The 26,859-nt window shown below is 39.5% G+C and overlaps 1 protein-coding gene across 1 annotated transcript in view; it reads left to right on the top strand.

The window, feature by feature from the left end:
- Positions 1-26,161, top strand: part of VWC2L (von Willebrand factor C domain containing 2 like) — a 175,076-nt gene extending 148,915 nt beyond the window's left edge. The window contains exon 4 of the mRNA XM_021002729.1: positions 22,966-26,161. Coding sequence (XP_020858388.1) covers positions 22,966-23,114 — 149 coding nt within the window. The 3' untranslated portion in view covers positions 23,115-26,161. The remainder of the gene's footprint in view (positions 1-22,965) is intronic.
- The last annotated feature ends 698 nt before the right edge of the window (positions 26,162-26,859 follow it).

Below are 26,859 nucleotides of genomic sequence, written 5' to 3'. Positions count from 1 at the left end.
TAGAGACTCTCCAGAATTGCCTGATTGTCCCCAAACAGAAGCTTGGACTCAATGATCTCTAAGACACTGTCCCATTCTGACTTCAGGACTGACGGAACAAGGTTACTCCAGATCCATTCTATTCATAGGATCTATAGGATTATAGATTTATAACTGGAAAGAATATTTATAGCTGGGAGTTCAACTAGTGCAAGAATTCTTAATATCAAGGTCATTAACTTGGATTTAAAAATACATGGTCTGATAATTATTTCAGTGTCATTGGCTTCCTTTGCTATTCTATGTATTTCATTTCAGCATTTTAAAACATTATTCTGAGAAGGGATTCCCAGGCTTCACCAGACTGTCAAAAAGGTCCATGGAACACATACACAAAGGTTAAGAAGCACAGACTTAGTACAATCCTCATCCTATTTTACAGATGAGAAATATAAAACTCAGAGACTTTCATTCAGTGAGTTTCCCAAGCACCCCCAAGTCGTAAATGGCAGAGCTGAGATTTGAATCCAACCCCTTTTACTACAATCCAGCAATTGTGTTTCATCCATACACATTTGGGATGGCTCTAGGATTCCAGGAAATAGCCTGAGCTCTAGGGTACAGTAACTCAAAATTTTTTCATTAGCCTCAATGGTGTCTCTTGTAGGGTGGTTAATCACCTGTATTAGTCAAGAATTCACTGCTAGCACTTTCCATGACATGTGCAGGGCACCCCTTCAGAAGTGGGTGTAATAATATTCAGCACTTTGAAGAATTGTTAAAGTAGAAAGGAAAGGCAAAATGTTAATATATCCATTAGAGTCAATTTTGGAAGTGCGCTTACCTATCTCAGAGGCATTTTGTAAAGATTAATTAGATTGGAAAAAATCTGTAAAGGCTTTGAGACCAAGGCCAGGTACAATATAAAGGCCCAGTCACCCTATTACCCTCTATTGTTATTAATGCCCATCTTTTAATAATGATTATGGCCAATATTCCCTGAATACCAAGTATGTGTAAGTGGCTATGGGAAATGTTGACTTAGACATGGCTGCTGGCTATTGGTCAGGTAACATAAATTCTTTTAAAATTGCCATCACAGTGACACAAGAAACTAGCACACAGTCTTTGTTTCAAGTGAGGATCTTGTTTTTGCTTAAGACAAAAGATATCTTGCATCATTGATTCCAGATCTAACATAATAGGAAATATCAAACAGCCTTTCAAAATAGTAAAACATTTTGTGGAAAAGAATGGGAAAGATGGAGATTTTTTTTTCTTTTCCAGGATAGATAATCTTTCTTTTTAGCAATTTTGTAAAATTTAAAAAAAAAAACCAATCAATATTAGCCAAATTAAAATCCTATTTGATCCTCTTTAAAAAAAATTAGCAAAGTCAAAGAATCTCACATAACTCCACTAGTGGATATGTCACAAGCATGTGATCATAGCTATTATTTCTGTTCTTGTTAAAAAAGTGAATTAGTTAAATATTTGATCAAAGATTCATTTTACAACTGCCATCAAAGAGAAAAATGTGTCCCATCATCAGTTAGAGTTTTCTGCAGAGGTATAAGTAGGGTGGAGTCACTCTAGCTTCATCTGAGGTTAGTAAAATTTTGAGGGACACTGGCAACACTGTCAGTCCTTCAGAAGCATAGAACCAGCTGAGCTTGACACCTTGAGCAAGAATAGGTTAGCTAAAAAAGGAAACTACCAGCTAATGGCTTCTCGCACTAGCACACCTGTATGCCTGGTGATCCCTTCCCCATCTCTTGCCTTTACTCTGTTCTTTTTCCCCAGGTATCTCCCGAAAGGTGGGAGTGGCTTCTGTTGTTTCAGTATCTTTACCATTTCCCATCTCAACATAATCAAATGCACATTAGTTATTGCCCTTCCTCCCAGGCATAGTCTGTGCTTCTTGCCCTAAGTGCAAAAATGGCTTGTGTTCTGATTCTCACTGTGTATGTTAAAGTCTTAAGGAGTGTCACATGCCCCAAGGTTAAGGATGAAGAGCTCAAGTCCTCATCCATCCATGCCCCCCCCACACACAAACAAAAGTTTTCTGTCCAACTAGAAAAACAATATATTTTGGAAACAGTCTGTGTGTTAGATTCACTTGGGTTAGGTAAAGAAAATGAAGGGTATGCCAATGAAGGGGGAAAGCCTACTCTTCCACTAGGGAATGACCTATCCTAGTGAGGTCAACCTAAATGATTTCTTTCTCCTTTTAATGTTTTATCTTTGATTTCATCTTCTGGCCAGGCATCTTTACTAGGCAGTGTTTAGGAATGGCTGTGGCATTTTGCACAGAGATGCCAATACCCAGGCAACTTCAGTTTGATGACCATATGTTTATTGTGCTCACTGCCTGTCAGCCAAATGCTCCTTACCCCTTGTTTGTTCTCACCCTTCTTAGCTCCTGCAAGTCTCCTGAATCTTAATATATTCCTTCCCTTCTCAATAATGTTCTAGTGAGGAGTATGAAAAAGCACTATTTTATTCTAAAATTGGTCATAGTAGTAGTGATTTTGTACTACTATGTGGCAGTTGTTGTCATTGCCAATGATAATTAGTTTAATTTTTTTTTCAAAGTGTAATGTTCACATCCAGGCATAATAAGTGTTCTAAATACCAAATGTCTACTGATGAAAATTCATTGTTCAGGCTCCCAGAAATGTCATTTTGTCATACTATTTTTATTGTGAAACTTAGAGGCTGTAAAAATTATTAATCTTTTTGTTTGTTTCAGTGTAGCACTACTTTTTCACTGTCTTTAGTTTAGACATCAAGATAACTGAGCGTTGAGAAATGTTGAACACGCACGTAGAGAAATGGTTTTTTTTTTATTGAAGGACTTGGCAAAATACTTTAAAAATAATTATTACTGCTATCTTTTTGTTTTTACGTGGCAGAATTTCCCCATGTATTTCTTCTCCTACTCCCATCCTCAAAGATACATCCTTTATAATAACTAAGAAAAGAAAAAAGAAAACAACAAGTTTCATAAAATTAAACAATATATAAAAAAAAGTTATATGTGGTATCTCACGGCAATGCTCCCCCACTTCTATAAAGGAGGTAGAGTGGGGAAACATCTTCGTGTATCTCTTCTATGGGAGCAAATTTGGTCACTATAATTTGACAGCACTCAGTTTCATTGGTTTTGTTGTCATTCTTTCCACATATACTTTAAAGTTATTATGTATATTGTTTTGCTAGTCCTATTCGTTTCACTCTGCATCATTCCATATAAATCTTTCCAATCTTCTCTAGGTTCATGAGATTCATCATTTCTTACAGCACATTAATATTTCATTATATTTTCATACCACAACTTGTTTAGGCATTTCCTAATCAAGGGATATTTACTTTGTTCCTGCAAAAAAGGATACTGTAAATATTTTAGTGTATGTGAGTCCTTTATTTCTGTCATCAACCTCACCTTGGGATGAAGTGAATTATTATGGCAACATACCTTGGCGTGGTACTTCTGCATGGCTAGATGAAATTATAGAATTTAAATCCCATATCTCCTCATGACAAAGCACTTAATATCATGCAGTGAATGCCCAAGCAAATGGTGCCTATTCCTTTAAGCCCCAAAACCAGGCCATATGTGCCCTTTTGTTAGGAATGCTACTCTGGGACAGCACAATTCCAGTGGTTTCTATTCAAGTCAGCCTCGTCTTTGGCCATCAATGACCATAATGTCTGTTATGATGGCATGGCATTTCTGTGGCTCCATTAAAGAGCCATTCAAGTAAATTCTCAGTAGATTGGTTTGACTGAACAGTCTCAGCTCCAAATAGACTCTTGGGCCCACCTTAAAGAGGAACTCATGGATTAACCTTGGAACTAAATCAGGTCAGATTAAAATAAACTAGCTTGATCCAGATCCCCACACTCATAACAGGGCTAACATCAGACTAGTGTCCAAAGCTTGGAGATAGGGTGAAATTTACTCCAATATACTTCCAATGCATTTGTATCACTGTTCAGCCTTCTCAGACTTCAAGGCATTGAGAAATGGGAGAATCATAAAGGACCACTGATACATCAGAAGAATTCTGGGAAAAAATACTAAGAATCTTATATCTAGTTTTTCTCCTCACATAACAAAGCTTGAGTTTTTAAAAACTGAAAAATAAAAAATAAAAAATTTCTGGCCACATAGAAGGTCATAGAAACCTCAGCTCCAGAGAGATTTCAGAGAGAAGCTTCAGAGCAAAAGTTTATTTGTCAGGTCCTTCTGCTGTACTTCAAAAATACAAAATTTACTACATATTAGCTTGATTGTATTAAAATCTTATTAGCATGAATTTTCTTCTATTATCATGGCTGTGAACTCATACTCTATCCCTGGATAAGCATCCAGCACAATTCTGAAGGCACCAAATAAATTATTTTTCTTCTCTTACTCTGTATTAGAGTTACCAGTTCTTCCAGATACTTTCATCGACGTAGGTTTCACACTAACTCAGATTAAAGAGAAGCTTAGATTCTTAAAATGTCTTCCCAATCTGAAGGTGATGTCAAAGTGATTCCAGCATTGCCATTGAATCTGCAAAAACATGACCCCCTTGATGTTTCACTGTTAATGTTTGCTTGCCAGCTGTATACTAGCTATATCAGTTAGTCAGGATTCACTCTTTCCCTCTTGTTGAATCTGAAATGCCACATATTTGCCCTCTCTTTGATATTAAGGCTCTCTGTCATTACTTGACAATATGTGGAGTACATTTCACAGGCTTAAAACATCAATACAGAAATCTTTTATCCTGAGCCAATATTTTCAGGAGTATTTTTCAACCTCAGATTGGTAGAGAAGAAATGCTTTTGATTTCTAAAAATTAGATACACAAGCAAGACTTACAATTCCTAAATATCTACCATGTCTTTTCCTCAGAACACAAATATTTTGAAGTTCTGTCTGTTTAATTCATAATATAATAAAATTTTAGGACTGGCAGGGAACTTAGACATTATCAAGAGCTACCTCTGTCAGGATGCCTTTCCTGATTCCACCAAATGTTAGTTTGTCCACCCTTTTGCCTCCATCTTCCTCATATTTCTTTTGTACATATCCTGAAATTATCTGTAAACATGTTGTGTACCTCAAGGAGAATATATGCTCCTTGAGGGCAGCAACTCTCATTTTGGATTTGTATCTTCCTCATCTAGTCTAGTAGCTAATATATAGTAGGGGCTAACTAAATGCATGTTGATTAACAAATTCATAAGATCCAACCGTCTAATTTCACATATGGGAAAACTGAGGCCAAGAGAGTTGAAATAACTTACCTAAGGTCAAAGTTAAGAGAGCTGGGATCTAAAAGCAGGTTATCAGACTACCAATCAAGTGCTTTTCCTGGAGTAGCACATGGTCCCACCTTAGACCACTTGCAATCCAAACAGTGGTACAGTGGATAAAGTGTTGAATTTACAGCCAGGAAGACATGAATTCAAATCTTTTCTCAGACATTTATTTATTAGCTGTGTGACCCTGGGCAAGTCACTTAACCCTATTTACCTCAGTTTCCTCATCTGTAAAATAGGGATAATAATGGCGCCCACCTCACAGGGTTGTTGTGAAGATTAAATGAGACAATATGTGTAAAACTGAAAACACAATATAAATATTATTATTATTATTACAGTGATAGTTCATTAGTTAAGTAGGTAATAGTGATTAACGACTCTTCAGAGGAATCTTATCTCCTACCTTTGCAAGCCTATATAGACTATAGGTCAAATCTCGTTATAATAAACTCCATGAAATATCAGGTATTTTCCTTATATAAGTGTATTTCCATAAATTCTAGGAATAGAAATCTTATTTTCAGCTCTAATAGCTGGAATCTAAATTATAATGATACTTAGCTTCTCTGTAATGCATTCAGAAAAGAAAGCAAATATTCCAAAAACAGTACAAAGGGGCAGAGGCAACTTTCTGACTATTTTCAGAACCACTGACCATCTGGGCCCAGGACTCTGCCAATGCCTCACTATTGAGGTGCCACCCTAATCGCATCTCTAGAGGTCTCAGATTCTCTGAGCTCATTGAGAGTTGCCAATAGCAACTATGAAAACCACAAGGAAGACCAGCACTGCCAGTTGGAGACAGTTATTCAGGCAGTTTTCCATCTGAACTGGTCAACTAGTCTTAACCTCTGCCTTTAGATAGGACTAAACTTTTCCCATTCAAAGAACCTATTTAAGATCACTAGACATAAAGGTTCCACTGTCAGTCTTCATTTCCTAAGTTTAATGATCTCCATTCTCAGGATTCCACTTAATGTTTAACCTCAATTCTCAGCAAATAGCTCAGGAAGGTAACTATGTGCATGGCTCCATAGAGAGAGCACTAGATTTGCAGCCTGGAATGTTATTGTTGTTCAGTCATTTCAATCAGGTCCAACTGTTCAGGACCTCGTTTGTTTGTTTGTTTGTTTGTTTGTTTGTTTTTTGGCAAAGGTACTGGCGTAGTCTACCATTTCTTTCTCCAGCTCATTTTACAGATGAGGAAACTGGGCAAACTGGGTTAAATGACTTGCCCGGGGTCATGTAACTAATAAGTATCTAAGGCCAGATCTGCCTGACTCCAGGCCTGGTGCTTTATCCGCTGAACCACCTAGCTGCCCTTGGAGTTCAAATCTAACGTCAAACACTAGCTGTGTGACCCTGGGGGAAGTCATTTAGCTTCTTGTCTGCCTCAGTTTCCTCATGTGTAAAATGGGCATAATAATAACACCACCTACATCCCAGGATGATTGTAAATTAAATGAGATGATATTTGTAAAATGCTTTACAAATCTTAAAGTACTATGTGGATACTAGCTATTATTATTAAATGAATGCTAACTAAAGAACAGAACAGATGACCAGTGGCAACATAAACTACAACATCAGTTAGGTGTGATATAATGCTGTATAAGATAATAGCAAATGCCAACCAACTGAAAATAGCCCAAAATAGCCAATCATGATATAGGGAAAAGAATACTGACTCTCTAGTCAGTGCATCTGGGTTTCAAGCCTGTCTCTGCCTTTTTAGTACCTGCACCATCTTGGACCAGGGGTGGGGAACCTGCAGCCTCAAGGCCACAAGTTTCCTTATCTGTAAACTTTTGAAGTTTGGATTCAGTCAAAGAGTCACACTTGAGGACCTAGAGGGCCACATGTGGCCTCGAGGCTGTAGGTTCCCCATCCCTAATTCTTGGACAAATGACAACCTCCTTCTGGCTTCAGCATCCTAGGCAGCTAGGGAGCGCAACAGATAGAATGCTGGACCTGAGGTGAGGAAGATCTGAGTTCAAATTCAGCTTTAGATACTTAGACCCTGGGCAAGCCACTTAACCTGTCTGCCTCAGTTTCTTCATATGTAAAACGGGAAGAAACATAAGATGTGCACATTTAGAGAAATCTCCCTTCCGAATGGTCGTGTGGACTGTTTGTGTCCATCCTGTAGTAGAGCATTCTGAGCATGTATTGGTATGATCAGCCACAATCTGAAACACTGTACATCGATGCCCACATTGTGGTGTCATGTTGGTCCTCTTCAAGCACAAAGGACAAAACAATAACAAATGGGAATAATAATAACACCTACTTCCCATGGTTGCCTTGCAAGGATAAAATGAGGTGATGTTGGCAAAGTGCTTTGCAAACTTTAAAGCACTGCCTAAGTGCAAGTTGTAATTATTAAAATTTATAAAAGAAGGAGTTAGACTAGGTGGTGTCTAAGGTTGCTTCCAGCTTTACATCAATGTTTCTTTGACAACATTAGCCTTCCCATTTTCATTGTGCAAATCCAGTCTTAAAAGGGGACAGATTGGGTAACCAAAGAGTTAGCCACAGACGTGAATTCACTTGCGGAAAGCCTGAAGTCTGAGTGGCCTTGGATACACAACTTTCCACAATAGAACAGGTGACAAAAGGTTTCATTACTATTCAGTTCTTTGTGGTACATAGAGGGCTGGATCAATAGGCTTCACTTCCCAGCATCTTCCTCAAATCGGGTACAGTTTTTGATGTAAAGAGGAGATAAATTCCAATATGCAAATATAAACAAAGTGCCTAGCTCAGGAGATTCTGAACAAGTTGCCTTGAATATCTGCATGGGAAATGCAACTGCTGCGCAAACACTCTTTACGACTCAACTGCTCCAGAAAATACATCCCCTAGGGCTAAGCTGGGCCATTTGGAAGAAAACTAGCATAATGGGAAGACTTGGGGGTCTCTAAAGGTCAGTGGAATTTCAACCAGATGTTTTCCTTAGCCACAATAGATTTGGCAATAGGAGTGGTTTACATATCTCATCTGCAGAAGTGCAAATATTAACAAACAAACAAACAACTCTGCTTACCCCTACCATCCAGTGGCCTTTCCTTGGAGTTCAAAGTACTACTAACAGTCTCCTTTTAATCTTCACAACTATGGCTGAGTTTATAACAGTTTGTCCCCCTCATTTGCATTTAATGGGAAGAGGATGCTAAAGGATATACATTAAGGGACATATTTAAATTAAGCATTAGACACAAGCAAAGGAAGGAATTGGGGAGACCAGAGGATCATGAATTACCTGGACCAACCTTCGATCCAGAGCCAAAGTCCAAGTTGGTGGAAGAAGCTCACTGGGACACTCTGAAGTGCTACTGATGCTGAAAGCTTGACATCTGCTGTAACATCTGCCCATTAATGTCACTATGTTAACATCTGCCTGATGACATTCCCTGGGAAATCAGTGTCCTTTGCACATGTTGAGTCAGAAGTAAGAGTATTCTCCAATCTGCATAGTCTCCCCCCTCTGCCTGCTTCCATCCCCAATCCCTTTTTTAAATGTCTGCATTCGAAAACCAGAGAAGTCAAGATTAATAAAATTTTCTACTTTCGCCACTAGACTTTCCTGCTCTTCTGTTTCTTTGTCTGCTACTGTAGGCAGGCTTCCCCGCCCCCTTCCATTTTCAGAATACATATTGTCCTCTGGAGTGACAATCTTACTTTATTAAACCACAGTCATCTCTCTACTTGGAAATGAATGCTGTTGTCTAAACACCATTGAAGTTTCTATTTAAAAAGACCAGGACCCCACTGCCTCGTGGAAAATGATAATGCATTCCCAGGATACTCCTGCACTCCTGAATGTCTTAGCACATCAGCAATGCAGCTAACCTTTGGGGAAGTTCAGTTTTGGAGGTTGTTTATTTTGCAGCAATTGATGCTTGAACCAGACGGATGTTTTTTTTCTCAGCACTGAATTGCACTGCAAACCTCCAGGAAAAGAATATAAACAATTGCTGAATTTATAGCTTTAAACAAAACTACCTGTAATTTGAGGGTATTCCTTAATATTGTTTCTTATATTTTGCTTTTTTAGTGACTTCCTATTTCCCAGACTACTAGAAACTTGAAGTATTTCCCACCTGACACACACATGCACATCCAAATACCCCCTCCCTTTTTCAAACTTGGACAGTTTCCAAATGCAGCTATTCCAAAGCATGAATAAAATGTATTAATTTTCTTGACTAACATGGACCCTGATAGAAGGAGTCAGAGAGAACTAGTGGAACACATCTCAGCTAATGCTACCTCTGCTCGGCATGTGAGTACTCACTGAAATATTTACCCAAATCCCCTGTTCAATGATGGGTCAAGGATCCATGACGCATACTGAGAGCATAACAGAGAGGGTTGCTCAGACCTTTGATAGAAATGGTCATGGGGCAATGAAGTGATTTTTAAGACCCATGCTTTCTAAATCATTCATTTCAGAGATGTCCCATTGCTAGGAAAGACTCAATTACTTGATGTCAAATTGTAACATGGATAATCCATCTATTCTAATCTTGTTGCCACCACTTCCTATTCATAGTTTTTAAGTACCAGTGATCATTATTCTTTGTCCAGTGATAATATAAAAAAATAGCAGTATATTGCTTTTTTCTTTTTTGATCTACATTTGTAATTTCACTGTCATAGGGCACTCCCAGTAAGGAAAACCCCTTCATCAGGGCAGATCATCAACTGTTACATAACTTATAGCTTTAAAGAACTGCTTGTGTGCTTACCTTACACATTATTTCTATGTATATGCATTGTTACAAATGTCATAATAATGTCAGATGAGCATTTGGTAACCACTATGTCTTCTGAAGAGTCAATCATCTGGTTTTTAAGTACAGGGAACTTTGTTTCTTATTACTCCATTGCTACAAAATGTTTATGTGTGTGTGTGTGTGTGTGTGTGTGTGTGTGTGTGTGTGTGCGCGCGCACTAAGAATTTCACTGATATACATGTCATAATGTGCCAAGGAGTCCCCTTACATTTTGAGTAAGGATGTGATTCCTATTCTGTTATGAGACTCAAATGAGATAATGGAAGCACTTTGAAAAGTGCAGTTTCATACAAATGTAAGATCAAATAATATCTTGAAAAAATATTATTAACCCATCAATCAAATCTAGTTGTCAAATAAAAATAGAAAGGATTGAAAATTTCATGCATAGGCAAAATCTTACAGCCACTTACCAGAAGTCACATACGTCCCTTTCTAGAGTGGACAGGACTGAGGAGGACTCACTCAAGCAATTGATCAACCAATAAGCAATTGGTCATCTACTATTATGTGCCTGAAACTACGCTGGTGTTGACCTAGGTCCTGAATGCAGAGACTACTTTAAATTTCAAAACAAAATATAACCAAGCTCTTGTGTATGTGTATGTGTGTGTGTGTGTGTGTGTGTGTGTGTGTGTGTGTGTGTGTGTGGCAGGGGAAGGTAGAGAGAGTGAGGGAGGAAAAGGTAAGAAGGTAATTCCACCATGGTCTTTCAGAGCTAACCCTTTCTGCTTAGTTAATTGGAGCACCAGGCTATAAATCTTGCATATTTAAGGGCCAGGAACACTCTCCAGAGCTCTCAGTCTAAAATTTGCATGGAGTTTGGCAATATTGAGTTTCCAAATAAAATGATTAATAGGCAGCCTTAGGGTGGCCTTGGAAAAAACGATCTTTCTTGAATCTTGCCACCTTGATATGAAGTTTTTTGTTTGTTTTTTAGTTTTAATAAATAGAGTTCTGAGGTAGTTTATGAGTGAGATGCTGGAAGGCTAGAGAAAGGAAGAATGATCCGTATTCCAGAGGCACCCTTCAGTGCCTGAAACCTTATTGATGTAGTCTTTGGCAAGGAATAGGGACATCTTATTAGAGAGGGCCTGGGCTCTTAGTTCAACTTTCAGTGCTGTTAGCCACAATTATTGGCATTTTAGGGGCATGTGCCCCAAGACTTCAATACTGGAAAATGAGTCCACCTGATCAGAAAGGCTGTTTGGTTTATATAATATCATCCATCAGACTTCATGAAGCAAAGAAATAGAGCTATGAGGATGTCCATAATCCAGTTTAATTCCAGGGTAGGCAGAGGCCTGTAAGCGAACTATTTGTTGAAACAATGTTTTAAAGGCACTGCCAACTAAACACAGAGCATTTATAGCTTTGCACAATAGGAATCAGCTTCATTTATGCAGCAGAAAGATCATTTACAACAAATTTCTAAGAGACACCCAGTTTCAATTATAAAACGTTCAAATCAAGGCCAGAAATGGAAATACTTAAAAGATGCCTATTGAGCAATGCTAGATCGCAGTTGGAATCAGGATTTTCAGGACCATCGTATGAGTTTATTATGATAAAGCCTTTTCATGTGGTCATTAACCCTTTTTGCTACTGAGAAATAGAAGCCTCGAAAGTGGAGAGGATCTGGAACAAAGACCCAGGACATCAAGAGTCTCTAACCAGTAGGCTATAGCTACTACTTTATCTTTTCTGACATGCTGACCTCTCTAAGGTTTACCAGTATTCCCAAAGGAATGAAGCCAGCAATAACATCTTTTTCCTCTACTCCACTCATGCATTTTATTGTTAGCTCTTCCCATCCTCTGCAATATCCTTTCCTCTTCCTCATCTCCCACCCTATCGCTTAGGACCAGATGATAGCTAACAACAGATGTTAATGCATGGAATGGTTCCTAAAGGCTCCTTTTTCTAGAGTAATTGTTAATCTCAAAAGGGGGAGATGGAGACTAAAGAGACAGAGAGGAGTGGAAAGAGAAGGATGAGGAAGGAGATGATGAGGAGAAAAGGAAGAGGAGAAAGAGAAAGGGAAATAAAGAAAAACATGGAGAGCAAGAAATAAAAGGGAGAGAGAGGAAAGGAAGAGAAAGAAAGAAAAGGAAAGAGGAGAAAGAAGAGGAGAGGTGGTAGAGAAGAGGGAAAGAGGTGTGGGAAAGGGAGCGGAGAAAGAATGGAGATTTAAATATCAAGATTTGGATTTCAGCAAAGTGTTCTTAGAAAGAAAACCCTGGGGAGGCACAGAGAAAATATATTTGCTCCCAGAATATGGAGGAAGCCCAAAGACAAACAAAGGAAGGCTATTTCTGAGTTTTTTCATAAGAATCAACCCCAGGCAAAACTGAAAACAAAAATAGTTTCCTCCTTCTGACCTGCAGTCTCCCTTTCTTTTTTATTTTATTTTATTTTTTTTAATATAAATTTATTTTTAGTTTTCAACATTCACTTCCACAAGTTTTTGAGTTCCCCATTTCTCACCCCTCCCTCCACCCCAAGATGGCATGCATTCTGAATACCCCTTCCCCTAGTCTGCCCTCTCTTCTATCTCTCCCCCCCTTCTCTTATCCCCTTCTCTTCTATTTTCCTGTAGAGCAGGATAGACTTCTGAACCCCATTTCCTGTATTTCTTATTTCCCAGTAGCATGTGAAAACATTTTTTAAAAAAATATGTGTTTTTAAAACTTTGGGTTTCAAATTTTCTCCCTTCCTCCTTCCCCACCCACCTTCATTGAAAAGGCAAGCAGCTCAATGTAGGTTGTACATGTACAGTTATGCAAAACACTTCCTTAGTAGACATGTTGTGAAAAACTAACTCTATTTCCCTTAATCCTATCCTGCCCTCCCATTTATTCTATTCTTTCTTTTGACCCTGTCCCTCCTCAGAAGTATTTGCTTCTGATTACCCTCTTTCCCAATTTGCCCTCCTCTCTATCATCCCCCTTCTCTCTTGTCCCCTTCTCCCCCTATTTTCCTGTAGGGTAAGACAGATTTCCATACCCAGTTGAATGTGTATGTTATTCTCCTTAAGCCAAATCCTATGAGAATAAGATTCCTCATTCCCTCTCACCTTCCCCTGTTTCCCCTCCACTGTGAGAGCTTTTCTTTTCTTTTTTTTTTGTGAGATAATTTACCCCATTCTACCTCTCCCTTTCTTCTCCGAGTATCATCCTCTCTCATCCCTTAATTTTATTCTCCAGATATGACCCCTTAATCTTCAACTCACCCTGTGCCCTCTATCTATCTATCTAATATACATACATATAATTTTTTCCTTCAACTACCCTAATACTGACAAAGTTCTCATGAGTTACAAATATCATCTTTCCATGCAGGAATGTAAACAGTTCAATCTTAATAAGTCTCTTATGATTTCTCTTTCCTGTTTACCTCTTCATGTTCCACTGAGTCCTGTATTTGAAAGTCAAATTTTCTATTTAGCTCTGGTCTTTTCATCAGGAATGCTTGAAAGTCCTCTATTTCACTGAATGACCATTTTTTCCCCTGAAGGATTATACTCAGTTTTGCTGGGTAGGTGATTCTTGGTTGTAATCCTATCTCCTTTGCCCTCCGGAATATTATATTCCATGCCCTGCAGTCCTTTAATGTAGAAGCTGCTAAATCTTGTGTTATCCTGATTGTGTTTCCACAGTACTTGAATTGTTTCCTTCTGGCAGCTTGTAATATTTTCTCCTTGACCTGGGAACTCTGGAATTTGGCTACAATATTCCTAGGAGTTTTCCTTTGGGGATCTCTTTCAGGAGGAGATCTGTGGATTCTTTCAATTTCTATTTTGCCCTCTGGTTCTACTATATCAGGGCAGTTTTCCTTGATAATTTCTTGAAAGATGATGTCTAGGCTCTTTTTTTGATCATGGCTTTCAGATAGTCCAATAATTTTTAAATTCTCTCTCCTGGATCTATTTTCCAGGTCAGTTGTTTTTCCAATGAGATATTTCACATTTTTTCTAATTTTTCATTCTTTTGGATTTGTTCTACTGTGTCTTGATTTCTCATAAAGTCACTAGCTTCCAATTGCTCTATTCTAATTTTTAAGGAAGTATTTTCTTCAGTAATCTTTTGGACTTCCTTTTCCATTTGGCCAATTTTTCTTTTTAGGGCATTTTTCTCCTCATTGGCTTTTTGGACCTCTTTTGCCATTTGGGTTAGGCTATTTTTTAAGGTGTTATTTTCTTCAGTATTTTTTTGGGTCTCCTTTAGCAAGCTGTTGACTTGTTTTTCATGATTTTCTTGCATCACTCTCATTTCTCTTCCCAGTTTTTCCTCTACTTCCCTTACTTGCTTCTCAAAATCCCTTTTGAGCTCTTCCAAGGCCTGGGACTGATTCATATTTTTCTTGGAGGCTTTGGATGTAGGAGCTTTGACTTTGTTGTCTTCTTCTGGTTGTATATTTTGATCTTCTTTTTCACCAAAGTAAAATAATATAGTCTGACTCTTTTTGCACTGCTTGCTCATGATCCCAGCCAATTACTTGAGTTTTAAACTTTGTTAAGGTCAGAGTCTGCTTCCAATGTGGAGAGTGTACTGTCCCAAGCTTCAGGGGTTTGTATAGCTGTTTTCAGAGATACTTGTAGGGACCTGTAAATTTTCAGTTCTTCCAAGGTGTTATGATAAGGGGCGAGGTGTTTACTCCTTTCCTGGCCTGTGACCACAAGTACTCCTTTCTGTCCTGTAACTGTGAGGAGGGGTTCCTCTCTACAGCCACTACAAGCTCCACCACGCCAGCACTCCTCCTCACTCCAGCACCGCCGCCCAGAACTGTGGCCCAGAACTGTGACCCAGATCCAAAGACGGGCAAAGCAAGAGATTCCTGCCTCAGCATTGTCAAAGAGATCCCTGCAATCTTTCTCTGATCAGCCACTGGATTCCCCCTCAGTCTATGGGCTGGAAGCTGGGAAGGCAGCTGCCCTGCCCCAGGCCACACTCTTGGGGAATGGAGCTGAAACCCCGCCTTCTTCTCTAAGCACGGACAGAAACAGACTTTTCCCGCTGACCTTCTAAATTGTCTTTGGCATTCGTGGATTGAGGAGTCTGGAAACCTCCATAGCTGCCCGTGATTCAGTCCTCTGAGGCCTGCTCCAGGTTTGCTGCAGCCTGCGTGCCCATGCTGCCTGCGCTCCCAGCCCGGCGCGATACACCTTTCTGATCAATCATCCAGGTTGTCTTGGGCTGGAAATTTGTTTCACTCTCTCTTTTTGTGGGTTCTGCTTCAGAATTTGTTTAGAGCCATTTTTTATGATTATTTGGAGGGGTTTAGGGGAGAGCTCAAGCAAATCACTGCTTTCACTCCGCCATCTTCTGCATCTCCCTTTCTACAACAGTCCTTCTCCCCTTTTGAACTCTCCCTTCCTTCTGATGCCTAGTGTCAATGTGCTGCCCTTTGGCCATCTAGTCCCTTACTGCCATCACTGATGGGCTCTGACTGAAATTGTCTTTCTTAAGCAGGACTCCAAGAATTTCCCCAGTGCAATGTAAATTTCTGAGAGAATGGAATGCTTTATTTTTGTCTTTGTATTGGCATATAGTAAGTGCTTACTATGTGCTGGTTCATTAGTCTTATCCCTATTCTCTGCTAGAGACAATCTGATAAAATTAACTAATGCTAAGGTGTTAATGACCAATGATAACTTCATTGTTATTCCACCCAGAAACTATTTGCAAAGGAATCAGAGAATGTCATAACAGTAAACAACTTTAGAAATGATCTAGCTCATCCTCCTCATTTTATAACTAGGGAAACAAGCTTAAGAGATATGAAGTAACTTATACAACCATGGCTAGTAATTAGCAGAATCAGGACTTGAACCCAACTCTGTCATGGAAAATTCAGGCGCAGTCATCATGTCAAGACCACTAGACAGGAATATTCATTGTTGAGGATGCATGGTGGGGTTCCATACTCCCTAAACCATAGCAGGAAGGTGGTTTTCCAGGGTCTTTATGCACACATTTAATGAGTGAAAAAAGTGAGATACATTTTTGTTCCTAGCTTATGAAATTCCTTTTTAAGAGAAAATATAGCACTTCTAAGGCCAACCTCTCACCTGCATGTGATGAGCTATTTAATTGTCCTCATTCAGTCTCATAAGCAATAACTTTGGATCCAACCCAAGGAAAGGGCACATGATAGAAAAGGCTATTGACTTCTTGCATAGTCTTTCCATCACACTTAATTATTCTAGACAAAGGTTGGACTTCTGAAGAAAAAGGGAAAAAAAAACCCAAGTGGCTGAGTTTCAGCCAAACCTGTAGAATGTGAATCATAAAATTACAGAATGTTAGAAGAACCTTAGAGATCAGCTGTTCCAACTACCCCATTTTACAGGAGTTGTTCTTGTTCAGTCATTTCAGTCATGTCCAACTGGGTTTTTTTGGCAAAGATACGGAGTATTTTGCATTTCCATCTCCAACTCATTTTACAGATGAGGAAACAGAAGCAAAGAGGGTTCAGTGACTTCCCCAGGATCACACAGATAGTGTCTGAAACTGGACTGGACTCAGGTCTTCATGACTTCAGGCCAAGTACTCTATCCACCATAGCTACCCCATTTTATAGGTAGGGATACTAAAGACTTGAAGGAGCTAATTGGTTTGCCCTAATTCAAATAGGTAACTGTAGTAGAACTGAATGTAGAACCCAGGGCTCCTGACTCCCAGTGTTGTTCCTGAATCAAAGTTAATCACTCCAGTGGTGCCTTCTCTTCTGTATTGTTCTTCACCATCTTGCTTCACACTGATACTTCTATATCAATAGCATCTTCTCTGGGAGTCAGTGGGACTTCCCTGTAGCCTCAGCAAGTCCCTTATATAGGGCTTATCTCAGTTTAGAAATACTAAGTCCCTTGGAGGTCACAGGGGGCCTGGGGTTTGGGTGGGGTGAAAAAGCTGAGTCAGCATATAGCTGTCAGGAAACAATTCTCACTTCTCTACAGCTGTCTGACCCCTAACTCCCTACACATCCGAAAGTGACATGAAAACAGATCTGGGCTCTTAAATGTCTTTCATCACTTATGATTTGGGATCTGTGCCTAGATGTCTCCCCTTTTGAGGAAGATCCTAGAATTAATATCCAGGCAAATTAGACACCAGAATGTAAAACTAGACAAAATGAACTCGAATTTGTTGTTTTATCTTTTCAGTAGCTGTGAGTAGCAGATTTTTCATGGACTATATTATAACTGAGAGAAGCTCACATACCAGTCTTCTTTGCCCTTCCTCTTGCAAGCCCGGGCTTGTGGAAATGCTGCTTGATTTACAGGAGTATAAACCTGCCCACAAAACACCCAGAGACTCTTCTTTCCCCTTTGCTGGCTTTTATTACCTTTCTCCTTTTATTTCCAATATAGCCTCGCAGAAGGTCTTTGTGAGGGAGCTGAAGTACTTATTCACTGGCTGCTCTCACATGGCTGTTCAAACATTTGACTGCTCTTTCTTGCTCTTAAAGAGGTATTCCACTCACACCTTGCTCTATTTCCTGAAAAATAAAAATAAAGACATCTGGAACATCTGGACCCATTTGCAAAAACCAAGTATCTGATATTTGTGGATTGCCTTTCTTAGAGGTACTCAGAGTGATCATGCAAACCTGATCTAATTAAAATCTGCAGAACACTGAAGTGGGAAAAAGGATTAGCCATTATTACTCTAAGTTACACATGGAAATGTGGAATGACAACAGAATAGGATATTTGCATTTAGAATGAAAGGGCCTTTAGCAATCATAAATTTCAAGCTAGAAGGGACCTCAAGGGTCATCTAATGTTACTCCCTTCTTTTACAGATGTGGAAACTGAGGCCCCAGAGACTTACCCAAATTATTTGCCCAAGTGAGTAGGTGACTTGCCCAAGGTCACACAGATAGTAAGTGGCAAAGATTATCTAATCTAACCTTTCTGTTTTATAGATTAGGAACCAATAGACCATGGTTAGAATAAAAGCTGTTGGATTCTTCCCCCATCCTTACTCCTCCTACCAAACTATTTTCTAATTGCTGAAATTTATTAAGGCCATATTTTCATATTAGCTCCCATTTTAATATTTTGACCTAAGGGAATGCTAATGCATTCTTTTAGAACTACAATAATTGATCATGAAAAAATTTAAGGTATAGTAATAATCCAAGTGGTACTCCAGCCATCTCCAGAGAGGCAAAATTCAGTGATGAGAACCTTAGCCTGTACTCTGCCTTTCCTATGCCCATTTTTTTAGCTGAGACCTTGTGAAATGTACCAGAGGCAAAGTTTAGGGAATTATGAGTTCCAGTCATCTTCAAGGTCCTCCTCTTTTAAAGAAGATAGCAGCTATACTACAAGAACTCTTTCTCTCTCTCTCTCTCTCTCCCCCTCTCTCTGTCTCTCCCTCTCTCTCTGTCTCTCCCCCTCTCTCTCTCTCCCTCTCTCTCTCTCCATATATATGTACAGATGTAGATATACACATATAAATAGATATATCTATAGACTTATAGAGAGTTCTTGTAGTATAGTTCCTATCTATCTGCATCTATCTGTCATATATATGTGTATTCCTCTTTTTCTTGGTGAAGTTTTCTGCTTGAGCCACACCTGGTAAATGAGCATTTCTTCTGTTTTTAAAGATCACAGGATCATAGATCTAGTAGGACTTCAGAATCCATCTAGTCCAAATTGGTCACTTTGGATTTTTCATGGACTATATTATAACTGAGAAAACTGAGGCCCATTAATGTTAAGTGCCTTGCCTAAGTTCTCTCAGGGAGGGTGATGTGACAGTGGTGGGGTTTTAACCAAAGTCCTCTGACTCTAAAGCCAATCTCTTTACATTGCATTGCACTGCTAGATATCCAAGAGAAAAATCTTGCCCCTTTTCTTGGTGACAGTCACCTCCTAGACTGAATAGCTGTATATACATCCTTGTGGAAGCACATAGTATACAGCTATTCAATCTAATTACTTCAAGATAAGATTTATTCCCATTTCCTCTTATTCTGGGCCTCTGTGGAGATGGAGAACAGTTGATCACCATTCTCCATATAATAACCCTTCATACTTAAAGACTTACTGATTTACAACTCTGTCTTCTCATTCCAGATTAAATAATTCAATCCCTTTAACCTTTCCTCAGAGGTCCTATTTGCCAGCCTTTAGTTTAATCATTTTCATTGCTCCCTTTGGACCCTCTCCAAGGACTCCACATCCAAATATGTTGCTTTTGTAATACAGTTTACTCTCCTAAGCAACTTCCCCTGATGCAGGGCTTGGGTAGAGAGAAGCAAATTGAATTATTCCCATTCCAAAGGAAGTCATTGATAGGACGATGGGCAACTGAAATTCAACAAAAGTATGTCTTAGAGCCCTGAAATCATAAGTTGGTGGGGAGTGGGAAGCTAAGCAAAAGTGATCAAGGTAATTGCCAATGAAGGTGTGTCCTAGCCAGACAACATCCACATCCCATTGGTTGTTCTGCAGGACAAATATCTAAATAACTTTTAATGAGATAAGATCATCTAATGCCAAAGAGTAGCTGGATGTAGTTAGACCAACAAGCTTCCAGAAGAGCACTAACAAAATCATGGTACTAATAAAATTGATGAGATGAAAAAAGGTTTTCCAGTTACATAAAAATGCCCCTGCTGTGAGTGGGGCAGCTGAGTATTCCCTACCTCAACAATCGTACTGTGACCCATCAGGCCTGGTATCATGCAAAGGGGTTTCCTGTCACATAACTGACATCATCAATTAATATTTCCTAAGCACCCCCCGAGAGTGCAGACTACTGTTAGTGGGACTCACAGGATGATGTTTAGAGATTAATCAAATATAGCCAGACCTCTCTATGATCTATTTGGTCATACATAGAAAAAGGAAGCTGTAGAAAGGGAGGCATTTCCCCAAATTTATCCAAACATATGGGTAATAATTTGAAAGAGCCTTTCTTTCCTGAGCCCAACTCCCTTGCCTTGACTCTACCTGCATTGCCCTTTTGAAATAATCCAGGATTTTGAAAATAAACAACTCCAAAAAAAAAATAATAAGAGAAGAAAAAGAAATTGAAAGAATTAGAATAGGCAATGAGGAAACAAAGCTATCACTCTTCGCAGATGATACAATGGTATACTTAGAGAACGCTAGAGAATAAACTGAAAAACTAGTAGAAATAATTAAAATTGTCAAGATTTTATTTGACAGATTCTCCGCAACCACTGTTGAATCCAAGAAAAGATTTGGAAGACCATATTTAACCCTTTTGTTTCGGTTTTCATTTTCATCTCCTCTCTTATATCTGTGTCTCCATGAAAAAGATCATGGATGTATATATGGGGTGATTGGATAAGAACTTTTCCTCTTCTAAGATGATTACCAAAAACAAACAAACAAACAAATAAACAAACATAAAATCCAGTGAGTCAACTTTATTCTTGAATTCAGTTCAGTTTTCATCAGGTCCTTTGACTTCTACATGGAACTGTTCTGGCTAGTAATTGTCTATTGACAGCAGCTTGGAGATGAAGAAAGGCTCCTGGGCCAAAGGTCATGAAGAAACTTAGTTCCAGAACCAGCTCATTGGTCCAATTCACTATTTAGCCTTCATTGCTTTTAGAGCAGGGATTCCTGGTTCTTTTTCTGTCATGGAAACCTCTGGAAGTCTGATAAAATTTATGGACCCCTTCTCATAGTAACATTTTTAAATGTATAAAGTAAAATATATAGAATTATGAAGGAACTCAATTATATAGAAATATAGTTACTAAAATATTAACACAGACAAGTTCATAAACCCCATACTAAGAACCCCTGTTTTAGAGTAATCTAGAACCATCAAACAGAGACCTAGCAGGGGGTTGTGGAACTGACTCAGTCTCCCTATTATGCTCAGTAATGAGGATAACAAAGAGACTACAGCTTATGTGGCCTCCATTGATAAAAGTCATTCTCTCCTCTTGGAATAACATAGGGAAATCGAACCGCTGATTGAGTTCTGCAATCGCCTCCAGTTAACATTTCCAATACAAATCTTATAGCCAGGCCTTAAATGTCAGATACTTGTCCATGCTGCTTTATGCACTTGTCCCATAGGGTGAAGGAAAGAAAACCAAATCCAAGTATATTGTGTGCATGTAGATCAGTCACCTCCACCGGACAGACTCAAACTCAGATAATAGGTGCCAGATGCTGTGGCTTTAACAAGGCACTGATGCTAAGTATGTTTTGTTACTTGAGTAACATTAAGTATTTTTTAAGTCATAGGTTCAATTTTCAAGTGGGACTATAAAGCGTATCTGATCTTAGTTCTACAGGAGTAAAATGTCCTATTATAAATTCATGGCAACAGGAAGAAGGGAGGGGTGATAAGTATTGGTTCACCTTGCCAAAGTCTAACTCACAGTGCCTGCTTAAGAAATAGCATGGTTAGGGCTAGGAATACATCTGTATTCCCCACCACACCTAAGGCTCCCATAACCATATCTCTGATATTCCCAGTTATTTCAAAGCATCGGCAATATGGCCCATTCCCACTCCATTACTTAAAACTTGGAAAACAATGACATTTCTGTTTCATTTAGATCTGAAGTTCAGCATCAGCTTAAATTTTGTGTGAAGGTGTGTGTGCATGCACATGTGGAAAGTAGAAATGAGGGGGGGATTCAAGAATGAAAGACACGGAGATGAAAAGAAGGGAAGGAGAGGGGGAAGGAGGAGGGAAAGAAGGAAGAAGAAAGAGGGGTAAGGGAGAATGATTGAGTGGGGACAGAGAGAGGAGGAAGAGAGAAGAAGGACATAGGGAGGGAGAGGAGAGGAGGCACAAGGAAAAGAGAGCAGGGAAGGAGAGAGAGAAAGGGGTAACAGAAGAGTGAGGGGAAGAGAGGAGGGAGGACAGAAGAAGGGAGAGAGAGGAGAGTGGGCATAAAGAAGGAAGACAATGGAAGGAGGGAAAGGGGGAAAAGAAAAGGGAAGGAGGGAGGGGAGGGGGACAGAGTGAAAGAGAGAGGAGAGGGCGAACTAAGAAGTGAAAGAAGGGAGGGAGAGAGAGGAGGGGGATAGAGAGGGAGGGAGAAAGAGGAGAGGGGAGAGAGAGAATGAAATCGGAGAATCTCAAAAGATCCAGCCACAGAGAGCTAGATGACGTTGTCAGGCTTTTATGAACCCAAGAAAATAAAATTCCTGCTGACTTTGAAGTTATTCTTTTGGTGGTTGTTCTATGCAAACAAATAAATATATAAATGCACACAAAGGTAGCCAACAGATTAAAGGAACTCCATTTATAAAAATCAAATGAACCACTAACAACACTTGTTTGAGATAGGAATAAATCATCCACCATGAATTATTCATTGTTATCAAGAAACATGCCGGGAATTCCAGGAACTGGGCTCCAAAAGGTGCTATAATCCGGGAGGTGAGGGAGGCGCAGGCTTGAGAGGGCTCATTGTCTTCTATTGCCACTGGGGGAGTGAGAAGACAAACCAGATGGGGGTATCAGTCATCTGCTAGAGATAGCCACACTAGCCCTATTCTCTCATTTATAACTAAGTCTCTAGTGGCCTTCCTAACTAGAGGACAGAACCAGCATAGCTATCCATAGAATTCTAATTTAGCAAACTCCATGCACCAAAGAACTCTGCAATCAGCCCCATAAAAACAAAGGAAAGCAAAGGAAACAAACAAACAAACAAAAAGCGTGTATATGCCGCCAGTGGTGGTGTTGGGTAAAAAGTACCTGTAGCCGAATTTGAGAGAGGATAACTAGAGATTCCCAGATGATAAGCAACTCCATAGAGTGGCTTGCCTTCGACCTCCTCATACATGGCTTTGTTTTTACCCTACCCACTTTCATTAATTAATCTATTTCTGTATGTATTCCAGGTCCAAACTGCTTTGCAGGAACCACAATAATTCCGGCTGGCATTGAAGTGAAAGTGGATGAATGTAACATCTGTCACTGTCACAACGGGGACTGGTGGAAGCCTGCTCAGTGTTCAAAACGTGAATGCCAAGGCAAGCTGACTGTTTAAAGCAGAATCCCAACCAATGACAAGTCCATAAAATGAAAAAAAAAGTGTTATGGCTTCTACACTGCACATGTTTAAAACAAAACAAAACAAAAACTCCTGCCAGCTACAACCGGGTCACCAGCAAAACCTTTTAGGGTTGACAAAAGTGAATATTTTACTAAGAGGAAATTTCTCTCTTTCTCTTTCTTGCTATACCGAATATATACAGTATCTAGCTATCTAACCCACTTTTGTAAGTCCCAATGCTTGGCGGTGACACAAGGACAGGATTTCTGAATCAGAAAGGAAGTACCATCCATTCACAGACGCCTTTGCTGGTGATGCCTCTGACCTGCCAATTTATCTTCAGCTGTTTAACTCCTTTTTACTCTTCCATACATCAAACATGGCATTTTCCTATTGCGGGTTCCCTCCCTTTTTAGAATCTTGGGGACCAGAATCTATAGAATGAAAAAAAAAAAGTTTTCAGCTGAGCCAAAATGCTGAGAAAAAGGAATGCCTAAATAGTGAGCATATTTATAACTAGGAGCACACCAAGACTCAGATTAATCAAACCACCCATGTCAATCATGTTCATGTCCTGTGATAGGAAAAGAGAAGCAGAGACTGGGAGGAGGCACTAAGGAGCAGGCTAGGGGCTGAGTGCTTTCTCCACCTGGTGGTGCCTCCCGCACTGAGGAAAACCACTTGAGTTTCAAGAGTAAGACCTTGAAACTGCCAATGCATACTAAGGTGGGAAGGAAAACCTGGACCCAAATGCAGCCATGGCAAAGAAACGGGGTTCCACTTGAAAGACTTTTTTTTTAAAAAAATATTACATTAGCCACCAGACTTCATCATACTGCTGTACTGAGTTTGGACTGTCCCAAACACATTCAAATAAACATAATAACACTGTCATCTGGCAATATAACTCTGAGAGCCAAGTTGAACAGTCCCACTGTGAATCTGAATTGTTCTGAACAGCCTTGGCTCTGGAGGCCAGACTTGGTTGAAAGCCAGGAGGTTATATAAATTTCCTGGATCGAGTCTGTATTTATCATGTTACAGTAACATCCGCTCAGCCCTATGTCGAAAAAGACAAGATTCAGGACACTCTTTCCACCTCAAGTGCTGATTTAAATTAGTGATTAGGGTAGAGATTAGGGTGAGACTTGCACAATGCAACTTTATCAGTTGACCATTTAAAGATATGTATGCATGTTTGCATATATGTGAGTACATATGTACACACAATATATAAATATATATGCACATGTATATACATAGAAATGAACAGTGAACCTTTGCAAGGTCTCAAGCTTGCCCTGGCAATGCTGCTAGTACAGTAACAGAAAAAATACACAGGGTATCCTAAGACCATCTTGATTCAAGTGTAGAATAGAAACTCCGAAACCAGGCAACATGACTTGTTGCTAATTCCACTCTCTGGTCCTGAGGACACCGAAGCAAACACCGCTTGATCCTTTGGGAAATTCTAAGATGGCCTCTAATTTAGGTTTTCATTCTTTCTTCTTCGGTTCTCATGGTAATCTGGACCTCATGATGGGAGGGCCCCAATCTGGAATTCAACCAACTCCATGGGGCTTCTACCTGGAAGGAAGAAGGTCTCCCGCCAAAGCTTCTTGCTTCATTCCTGTGCATGCTGCCTCTATATCACTCCTTAGACCTTTTGGGATGTGAATCCCTCAGCTGTCCTAAAGGGTTAGATTTCCCCCATGGGTAGTCCTCATATTGCCACTGGTCCAACCTCAGGATACATATTTCTGCCATTCCTGTGGCCCATTTTTCATTTTAAATTGCCAGGCTTTCCTCCCTGAAAATGCCTAATGCCATCCAGAGAAGAGAGTTGTCATGCCTAAAATGAATGTATCGGGGAGCTAACCCCAACATTCTCTCCATGGTATCGCTTCGGTTGTACTGAAGCAGGCCAATGCCACCATCCTTTACAATGCCAATTTGCAGGGAAGCTAGTGCCTTTCGGTTGCCACCATGAATATATCATATAGACAGTCATGAATCATTCATGAACAATTCTGCATGATTTATCCCTTCACTCAAAAGTAAAGGCATTCCATGGTGTCAGCTCATGGATAGACAGAGATGTACGATACTGTTTCCTTTGCGTGGAGATTGTCTGTTGCCAGCTTCAAAAATCCACATTCTTTGAAATAAAATAACAATAATAAATGACAGGAATAAGGTTTGAAACACAAAGAATACCATGAGTAGAGCCATGTAGCATAGTGCCCCATCTATTATTAAGGAGCCATGATGTCCTTTATGGGGAATAGAAAAGGAAAAATGCGATTGGGAAGCTGAGATAGAGTCATTTTGCATCAAAGGACAGGCACAGTGAGAGTCACAGCACGAATTTACTATATCGTCAGTCAAGAAGATCTTCGGGGAGTAGTTACATACATCGCTGAAGGAGGACTGACCTCACCTTGGCTAGCTGCCAGAAAGAATCTCCCTGACCTCAACCCATTCCAGGGGCTTCTACTGTTTCCATTAAGATTTTGTAGAGCTGACATAGGGTTGGTTTTCTTGGGTTCCCCTTTCCCACCCAACCCCACTCCCAGCCATTAGGGAGATGTGAGCCTCTACTGTAATAATTTCTCAGAAATCCATTGCATTTTATAGTTTTCTTCTCAACAGGCCATTGAGATCTTCTTGCCAAACCCTAAACAATAAGACTGTTTATAGTTGTGTTGGTCGTTTTCTTTTTAAGGCTTTGTTTATGGACCACCATTTCTCTCCCTTCCCTGCTGCCCTACTCCTGTTTCTCTTTCCTCTTTTGATTTCTGGGCTTTCAGTCCAACAATGTGGAAGTTTGGGATCAACAGCCTGCTTGTCAGCTGATGTTGGTTAATGAGGACCCAATTTCTAAAATTTTTGAACAATAGTGTGCCTGAAAACTAGTGAAGAAAAAACAAAACAAAACAAAACCTAAACACTAAACTGTAAAAAGGGGATTCTAGCAACAATATTTGATGTGTGAAAGAATATATTATTAAAAATTATTTTGTTAAATATAAAGTGTGTTAACCAGCAAACATTGTTTGTAGTATATTTTACTTCTCAAGTTTTCTCATATCCTGCTACCCCATTCTAGTTAGTTATTCAATACCTAATATTGAATGGTTTTCATCTTTGGAGAGTGCATGTGACACTGAGGCAAGACCTAGTTATTTAGAACTAGCTATTACTTAGAACTAGTTATTATTTAGGGTGATTTTCTAAAAGGGCATATGTGCTTTCCTTTTTCTTTTTAATAAACTAGCTTGGCACTCTGACTCATGGATCCCAAAGCAGTTTCTAGCAAATCTCTAAAAGAAAACCATCCCTTAGTATTCTAAAGAAGTTTCGATCCCACCAATGTAGGTATCCCCTCCAATGTAGCAGGTTGTAACCCAACCATACTTGTGTACCCAGTATGACTCTTGTCTTTGTCCTCCCAATAAGTATTCCACAAGTGGTCCACCCAATGTGCTGGGGTCCTGACTGAACCATAGATGACAGACTGAAAAAGTCTTTCTTCATAAGGTCTCTCATGTAGAGGTCACTGAAACATAAGATTTGGAACTGGGTGAGACCTTAGAAATGAATTGGTTCAATCCCCTCATTTGACTGATGAGGAACCCTGAAAGTTCAGTGAAGTTAAGTGATTTTGTCCAAGGTCACTTGGCTAGTAAGTGGTAGAACTATCTCTCTCTTCCTCTCTCTCTCTCTCTCTCTCTCTCTC

The sequence above is a fragment of the Phascolarctos cinereus genome, unplaced genomic scaffold (assembly GCF_003287225.1).
Source record: "Phascolarctos cinereus isolate Bilbo 61053 unplaced genomic scaffold, phaCin_HiC Scaffold_7;HRSCAF=346, whole genome shotgun sequence".
NCBI classification, from domain to species: domain Eukaryota; kingdom Metazoa; phylum Chordata; class Mammalia; order Diprotodontia; family Phascolarctidae; genus Phascolarctos; species Phascolarctos cinereus.
Note: the sequence above shows the minus strand (reverse complement) of the source record. Positions and strands in the feature narration are given on the sequence as shown.